Below are 8,530 nucleotides of genomic sequence, written 5' to 3' on the forward strand. Positions count from 1 at the left end.
GGCGCCGCCAGGCCGCTGCCGTTCGTCGGCCTCCGCGGCTGCCCCATCCTCCCTGCGGCAGGCCGCGCCGCGCCCAGCCCGAGCCCGAGCTCGAGCCCGGGCCCGGACCCGGACCCGCACCCGCACCGGGCGGGGGAGCGCCGGGCCCGGGGCTTCCGGGCGCGGGGGCGGCGCCGCGGGGCGAGGGCGGTGGCCCGGCTCGCAGCAGCGGCGGCGGCGGAGGGCGGCCCGCCCGCAGGCCCCGCCCCGCGGCCAGCCCCGCCCCAGTCGCCCGGACGACGGCGCTGACGGGCACTTCCGGCGCCCAGTTCTTCGCCGCCGTGCACTTCCCCATCGCTCCCCATTGGCTGATCCTCCTGTTACTGGACGGCCGTGCTGGCCTCTGATTGGCTGAGAGAGGCAGGGGCGGAAGCGAGCGGCGCTGCGCGTTCTCTTCCGGCAGGCTGGGAGGACGGAGCCGTGACGTCACGACACCTGCCGAGGGCACGAGAAGACGTGGTGGGCGGGGTCGCTCCGCGCCAGTGCCGTCGCGGCGGAGCGCGGAGCATGCCGGGACGTGCCGGTCCTCCCCTGGGCGGCCTTTCCGGTCGCCTGGCATCGCCTCCTTGTCGCCCGCCCCGGGGCGGTGGTGCCGGCAGCGCCCCAGGGCCCGGGGCCGCCGCGGGGGAGGCGGGTGACCGGCTGCTGCCCCGTCCCCTCATTAACGGAACCAGACCTGGCCCGCCGCAGCGCCGGCCAGATGGGCTGACACCGAGGGCTCCGTGGGGAGCGGCCCTGCCCCTACGGGGGGACGTCGGTCGCAGCCTGAGGTGGTGCTGGGCCTGGGGCGGCCCGGCAGGCTGTGTGCGGGCAGAGCTGGGCAGCCGCGGGGCTGGGGTTCCGCTGCCGGCAGTAATGCCTGAACCGGCAATGGCGGGTCAGCTCGGCACGTCCGGGCGTTTCCTGCTCGGCATAGCGCGGTCTCTGTGTCCTGCAGCGGCTGCTGGGCTGGTCTGGAGGCAGCGGACACCGCTCGTCGCTGCCCAGCTAAGACATGTCACCGCTGCCCGCCCCCGCTTTCCTGCCCAAAGTTTCCCTCTTGCTACAACCTGACTGAGCCCCCTTGTTGCGTGGCTTTCGAAAGCTTTACGTTTCTTCTGGTTTCCACAATGAATCTAAAACCAGGCATGTGTCGAGGCCCTGCTTCCTCCGTGCTCTCCCACCCAACGGCCTCTGTCTCCGGACAGAGCTGCCGTCTCTCTTCCCCCCTCCCGTCGGGGCTTATTTTGCCCGGCTTGCAATCACCGCAGGCGCTCGGGCGGATGGACAGCGAATGGCAGCTCTGCTCTGCTGTCTGCTCTCCCGGCCGCTGCGCTGGCGTACCTGCAGGCGCCTGCTGGCTGGAGCAGGAGCTGGGCTGGGGGAAGGAAGGTTGAACAGGGACCCACGGCCACCCCCGAGCTGGTGGCACAGGAGGCTGCTGAAGGGTTGTCGCGGCACCACCGCAGCCCCGCTCAGTGCCAGACTGGTGGCTCTGCCCTCTCAACGCCGGTGTCGCAGCCGGCTTCAGTCAGGGTAATTCCAGCCAAGCGCCAATCCCAGCCCTTTCCCTGAGCCTGATGCCAAGGGGAGCTGGGGAGGGGGCAGCTGGGCCTAGGACCGCAGTGTGGCCGCCGGTGCTGCGGCAGGAGAGCAGTACCCGTGTTGGCACCACTGGTGAGTTGCTCACATGCTTGGCTGTGTGTGCACATGTTCTCCGCTAATTAATCCTTCACAGATTGGAGAGCACTTGATGTTGATTCCCCTAATGCAGTGCCAGAGGTGTAAGGAGATTAATTAGGCACAGTTTAGAAAAATTATGCAAATTGGGTGCCACTGGGGAGTGGCAGTGCAGGGATCAGCCCTGCTCACCCCCTCCCCGGCTCGAGTTGGCCACTCCAGCAGCATCGCTCGGCCTGGGGGCTGCTGACCGGCATGCATGTGTGACCAGGGCTGGCCAGGGAGCCTGGAGGGATCTGGTGGCGGGGCAGGACACTGCCCTGCGGAGTGGTGGTGTGACGAGATGCTGCGGGGCTCCCCCTTGCCCACAGAATGCCCAAGGCTGTGATCCAGCTTTTATTTGCTGAGGCTTTCCTTTAAGTAATGATTAAAAACAGCCGGGGGAAAGCCCTTGAGGTGAAGCTAACTCTCCTGAGCCTGACAGTGGTGGTAAACGAGATGAAAATAATCCCCCAGCTACCAGGGACTTGTGCAGGAGAAGGGAGCAGCTCCATCTCCCCAGGGCTGCAGGCAAACGCGCTGCTGCGGTGGGCACAGGGCCAGCGGGGGCTGCTACTCTGCACCCAGCTTTGCTCCAGGGCAGCGGGTCCTATCCCGCACCATGGGGTGCCTGGTCCCGTCCCCACGCCACAGGATGCCCGTGGTCCCCAGAGCACTTTGCACATGGCATGGGGTAAAATGGCCGTGCCCTCCACAGGGACCCGGCGCCTTCCCTCTGGCCGACCCCCAGCCCCTGGGAATGTGTGCCCAGAGCTGCCCACACCGGGCAGGGACCTGGAGTCCCTGCCGGGCCCTCACTGGAGCCGCCTCGAGAGCACGGAGGAGCCTGACTTGTTCCAGTGCTCTGCAGCGATTTAAAAACAAAACCGAGGAGGGTGAAGAGAGGAGAGAGCAGAGAAGCGGTTCCTAATATGGCAACAGCAAATGTAATTCTATTACCTTGATTTATTGATCGCACTTAGAGCAATTACTGGCTTTCACCCCATCACCTGCCAGGGAGCTGGAGACAGAGAGGAGAAGGCAAGACAAAGGCGGCCGCGCGTTGCGCAGGGCACGGCCGGTCTCTGGGGAGGCTCCGGTTTTGTTTGTGCCGCTCGCATGGGGGGAGAGCTCCTGCCCGGCTGCGCGGAGCAGGCCCGCAGCAGCATCGCCTTTGCAGGCAGGAGCGTGGGGTGGCTTCCACCCGGTCGAGGAGGCTCCTCCAGAAGCTGGAGCCAAGCGCGTCTGCTCTGCAAAAAGCCTGTGATGGCAGCACCGCAGGGACGGAGCCCCGGCGTTAGGACTTTGGCAACGGGGGGGTGCGGGGCTGGCGTGGGCTGGGGAAAGACGAGGGCCCCCAGGGTGCCAGTGTGGTGGGGCAGCTGCAGGCCCCGCGCTGGGCCAGGGGGTGGGTTTCAGCTGTGCGTCCCTCGCCCCGTGGCCCCTCGCCCCTCTGTGCCCAGCCAGCCTGGAGCCAGCCTGCAGCAGGGGAGTCGGCATCAGCGGCAAAGCCCTGGGAATGCCAGGGCAGAGGGTGAACTCAAAAGGAAGCTGCAGCTCCGGGCTCGGTCCCTGGCTTTGCCAGGGCTGCGCTGGGCAGCTGGTGTGAGTCGTGCTGGAGCATCGCCCATCGCCTCGCAGGGACGGGGCTCACACCCTCTGCCAGAGCTCAGCTCCCGCCACCCTGGTGCAGCAGCAGGAAACCCCAAAGGGAGACCCCAGCTCTGTCCGCACCAGCCCAGCAGCATCTCACACCAGGGGGTCACACATGGCCCGGACCCTCTCTGAGCCCTGCAGTGAGCAGGATGCTGTGGGCTGGTAGCAGGCTCAACAAGAGGCCTGAGTCCTTTGAATCGCTGGAAAAAAGCAGCAGCCCCAGGGCTGGAGGAAGGGCGAGTTACTTGACTGAGGTCAGAAAGTCCCTTTAAGTTGGTTTTTTTTTTTTTTCACTGCTTGCTGCAGATACTGGCAGAGAAGCAAGAAAATGATCATGCTTTTTACTGCCTGAGCCCTCCAGACAGATACAAACAAGCGGGAGCCAGACCTGGCTCTGGAGGCAGATGAAATCAGTGAACAAGACCACTGCGCTGGGAGGCAGCGAAATAGGGCAGCCCCCGTTGTGCAGCGAAGCCTGGCAAAGCCTCCCACACCCCCGCCTCCCAGCCAGCCCCGGGCTCCCTGAAAACGCTTCCCAGTGATGAAGATGCAGAAAAACGAGAAAATGTCCCTGCTGTGGGTGAAGGCAGTGGCCAGGGGCTGCTGGCCCTTTCCAGAAGCTGCCTGCCCACCACTCAAGCTAATTACAAAGCAGGAGCAGGGAGCAGCCAAGCAGCAGCCTTAGGGCTCCCAGGGGGAAGGCAGCAGCCCCCCCCCCCCCGCTCCACTGCCCCCCAGCCCGCTAACCCCACAGCGCCTGCAGTGAAGGCGGGGAACCCGCGGGTATGGTGATGGGCTCCAGCCCCGGAGCGCGCCCGGGGGGCTCCGGCGCAGCCATGGGCCGGGGCGAGCGGGTTTGGACCAGGCTGCAGGGCAGAGCGCGAGCGGCCCCGTCCCCACGGGCTGCGTTTGCGGGGCACAGGGACATGGCGGGGGCAGCCCCAGCGTGGGGGCCGCAGGGCCGTGCCCGGAGGTGGGTGGGCTGGCACAGGCAGCCCGGGCTGCACCGAAAAGAGCTCGGCCGGCCCCGGCCCCCGCCGCCCCCAATGCCGGGACCGCGCCTGCCCTTTCGGGGCTCCCGCAGCCCCCGCTGGTGGCTGGGGCCGTGGGGCACAGGGCGGCTGGGGCAGCCGGGGGGTGCTGGGGGGCGAGAGGCGGTCCGCGGGTGCTGGGGCGGCCGCGGGCGCAGACTGGCCGGGGGGGCGGAGGATGCGCTGGCGGCCGGGGGGGCCGAGGGGGGGACCGGGGCGGGCGGCGGAGCGCTCGCACCATGACATCAGCGCGGCGCGGCCCCGGGGGAGCGGGCGAGGGGCGGGAGCCGGCGCGGCGGCGGCGGCGGCAGCGGCGAAGCGGAGCGCGGTCCCGGGCATGCTCCCGGAGCCCAAGTATGACCGCTTCCGCGACGAGCCGCTGACCGCCCCCATGCCGTCGCCGGCCCCGGGGCCCTGCCCCGCGGCGGGCGAGGAGCCCGAGCCCGGCACCACCTTCTGCGCGCTGCTGCCGCGGATGCCGCAGTGGAAGTTCCCCGGCCCCGCCGGCTTCCTCGGCCGCGGCCCCGCCGGCGCCGGCCGGGAGCTCTCCGCGCCGGCTCGGGCGGGCGGCCCCGCGGCCGCGGGGGCCCCCTCGGCGCTGGCCGCCGTGCTGGGCGCCTGCGAGCCGCTCTGCGCCGCGCCCTGCTCGCTGCCGGCCGGCGGGCGGCCGCGGGGCGCGGCGGGGGCGGCGGGGCGGGCGGCGGCGGCTCGGCCGGGCGGGGAGGAGTGGAGCCGCAAGGGCAGCTTCATCCGCAAGCCGGCGCAGGGCTGGCTGCACCCCGACGAGCGGGTGCTGGGGCCCGGCGTCTCCTACATCGTCCGGGTAAGTCCCGCCGCAGCCGGACCCCGGCGCGAAGCCCCCGGCCCCACGCGCGTCCGGGGCAGCGGGGGGCCGTGGAGCGCCATCGCCGCTGCCGGGCCGGGCCTCGGCGGGTCCGCCCGCTCGCTCCCCGCCCCCGATGGCTGCGGGCAGAGCCCCCGCCGAGGGCTGCGGCCGCATACCCAGACTCCCACGGGACCTGCCGTGGGACGCGCGTCGCGGGAGCCCGCGGTGCCGTGACCGCGGCCAAGGGGACGTGGTGGGGATCCAGTCGGGAGGGTGTCGTGGGCAGCCGCCCCCAGCATGCGCAGCCTGCGGCCCCTTCACCCCATCGCGGGCAGCGCGGTCCCGTTATGCTGCCCACGTTCTCTGGTATGGCCTGGGAGGGCCGGCACAGCCTCCCGAACTGGCCTGGGACGGGACAGGGGCCGGGGCCGCTTTCTGTGCCAGGGAACCTGCCCCAGGACCCAGCGGCAGCCAGCACCTCCCAGGGTGGCACAAACCATAGCACACAGATGAGTTTGTCAGATCTCAGCGTGGAATCTGGGCATGTGAAGGGGCATTTTGGGGTGGAGGTTGAAAGGGTGCCATGCGTTGAGGTGAGAGCTTTTGAAGGGGCCCTTCTCACTGACACCTGGCTCCTGCGCTCTTCATCGCCTGCCCTGGGGCTGGTGGCGGCCAGAGGAGGCTGCTCTGACTGTATGTTGTCCCCCCACAGTATATGGGGTGCATCGAGGTGCTGCGTTCCATGAGGTCCCTTGACTTCAACACTCGGACACAGGTCACCAGGTACAGCCCCACGGTCCTGCTCTCCCGCACCCCAATGCCACCTGGAGCCCTCGGCAGCCCTGGGCGCTCCCCATCCCCTGGGGGCCTGTGGAGAGGGGGGAACACGGAGACGGGATCTGGGGGAGCCCTGGCCCACGGGATCCGCCCTGCACGCAGGGACGTCGATGAAGGGCACTGCCGCGGATCAATGGGTGGAAAGAGGAGAAGGGAGGTGGCCCCAGACAGGATTACGTACCGTGGGCCCATGACGTGGGGCAGCGCTGCGGGGACGCTGTGGCGCTCAGGGCTGCGCAGGCTGATGCCCCCAGACCCTGCGGAGCCACAGGCGGGGAGGTGGCTGGGAAGGGGCTGGAGGTCTGCAGCAATAACCCAGCCGGGGACCGTGGCTTGCAGGGAAGCCATCAACAGACTGTACGAGGCGGTCCCGGGCGTGAAGGGCATCTGGAAGAAGAAGGTGAGTTGCCACCCAGCCCATCCTTGCCTGGGCTCCTTCCTGGGGTGAGCCGGGACTGTGGGACAGGGCACCGGGGGTGCCTGCCCAGTTTGTGGGGCAGAACCTGCGGTCTCTTGGGGCATCCCTGTTTGCCTCCACCCCAGGAAACATGGTCCCAAGGGGCTCCATCACCCACCTTCATGCTCCTCCTCCCATCAGGCTCCCAACAAAGCCCTCTTCTCCATCCTGGGCAAGAGCAACCTCCGCTTCGCTGGCATGAGCATCGCTGTCAACATCTCTGTTGATGGGCTGAACCTCATGATCCCCACCACGCGCCAGGTGAGAGCCATCCCCAGGGATGTGGCCCCAGCACCTGCCACCTCCCAGCCCTCTCCCTCCCGCTGCGAACCAGGGAGCTGGCGGCCCCCATGCTAATGCCCCCGCGGGCCATGTTCCCCCCGCAGATCATCGCCAACCATCACATGCAGTCCATCTCCTTCGCCTCTGGCGGGGACACGGTGAGGCACATGCACCCCAGCCCTCCCCCGGCTGCGGGGACAGGGGCAGTGGGACAGGGGCAGCCTGGTCCTGGGGCAGTACTTGGGGCTGGGGCCAAGCCCGTCCCCTCGTCCCAGCGGCCCCAGCCCTGCTCCCTGCATGGCAGCGAGACATGGGCCCTGAGCTCCCCGTGTGCCCCCAGGACACCATGGACTACGTCGCCTACGTCGCCAAGGACCCCATCAACCAGAGAGGTGACGCTGGCCCCCACCCCCCGGGAGCTCTGCAGAAGAGGAGGGATGTGCTGGGGGATGAAGCCTGGAGGAGGCAATCCTTCGTGGGGGGCATGAGGGGCGGCTCAGGGTGGTCCCAGAGGGGTGATGGGAGCACAGGAGAGACGCTCGAGCCATCTGCCCCCGTCTCTCCGCAGCCTGCCACATCCTGGAGTGCTGTGAGGGGCTGGCGCAGAGCGTCATCAGCACGGTGGGACAGGCCTTCGAGCTGCGCTTCAAGCAGTACCTGCACAGCCCCCCCAAGGTGGTGGTACCCCCGGACAGGTAGGGGGGCCAGGACTCTGCTGCAGCCCCGCATCCTGAGCACGTCCCTGGCTGGGGGTTGCTCTGGGAGCCCCCGTCCCTGCTGGGTGTGGGGAGGGCTCCAAGCCAGGTGGGGTGTCCCCAGCTTGCCTGTCCCCACTGCAGAGTGCTGGGTGCGGAGGAGTCAGCCTGGGGGGAAGATGAAGAGGCGGCCGAGCACGATTACTACAACAGCATCCCCGGGAAGGAGCCACCCCCGGGCGGGCTGATTGACTCCCGGCTCCGGCACGGCACAATCCTGGGCCATGTCCGCACTCAGCCCTCCAGCTCTGGCCCCCCCAGCCAGGTGAGCACCTGGAGCCACTGCTGGCCCTGCCGTGGAGGTCCCAGGCAGGTGCCCGCTGACACCCTCACTGTCTCCTCTCCCCAGGGTGGGCTTGCAGCCAGGCGAGAGCAGAGCAGCCAGCCAGGGCCACCCTGGGACCTGGAGAGCCAGGGTGGGTACCACCGTGGAGGGGACCCTGGGAACTGTGAGCGGGGGTCCCCACAGTTCTGCCCTGCATGGGCCAGCGGTGATGCCCGGTCCTCGCAGGCCAGCCGTGCGATGGGTACCTGCAGGCGGACGGCCACCCCCTGGGGCCGCAGGAGTACGAGGAGCACATGTACGTGAACACGCAGAGTCTGGACGCCTGGGAACCGGAGGCAGTGGCTCGCGGGTTGCCAGAGGAGAGTCCCAAAAAGGACCTATTTGATATGAGTAAGCCACTGCACGGGGGGGTGTCTGGCACAGGACCTGCTGCAGAGGGGCCAAGCTGTGCTGGTGGGCTGCCCAGTTGCGTGCCACAGCCCCGGTGGTGCCTGCGCTGGCTGAGCCCGTGCTGAGCGCTGGGGGCCATAGCCGGTGCCCATCCTCACCCGCCCTTGCCAGGGCAGCAGTGCTGTCCTGAGGGCAGGGCTGCCGGTGGGCACCCCGTCTGCCCGCCCTGCCTGGTCCCATGGAGCGGGAAGCTGTGCTGGGGCAGGGGGGCAC

The 8,530-nt window shown here is 68.9% G+C and overlaps 1 protein-coding gene across 1 annotated transcript; it reads left to right on the forward strand.

Annotated features, from left to right (window-relative positions):
- Positions 1–4,179: 4,179 nt before the first annotated feature.
- Positions 4,180–8,446, forward strand: SHC2 (SHC adaptor protein 2). The gene is given in 11 exon segments (XM_082011000.1): positions 4,180–4,727; positions 4,730–5,247; positions 5,963–6,033; positions 6,427–6,487; positions 6,686–6,805; positions 6,931–6,984; positions 7,167–7,218; positions 7,395–7,521; positions 7,666–7,846; positions 7,931–7,997; positions 8,093–8,446. Coding segments are annotated over 11 exon segments (1,605 nt in total). The 5' UTR covers positions 4,180–4,663; the 3' UTR covers positions 8,383–8,446.
- The last annotated feature ends 84 nt before the right edge of the window (positions 8,447–8,530 follow it).

This window comes from Phaethon aethereus, assembly GCF_964289735.1.
Source record: "Phaethon aethereus genome assembly, chromosome: 26".
Taxonomy (NCBI): Eukaryota; Metazoa; Chordata; class Aves; order Phaethontiformes; family Phaethontidae; genus Phaethon; species Phaethon aethereus.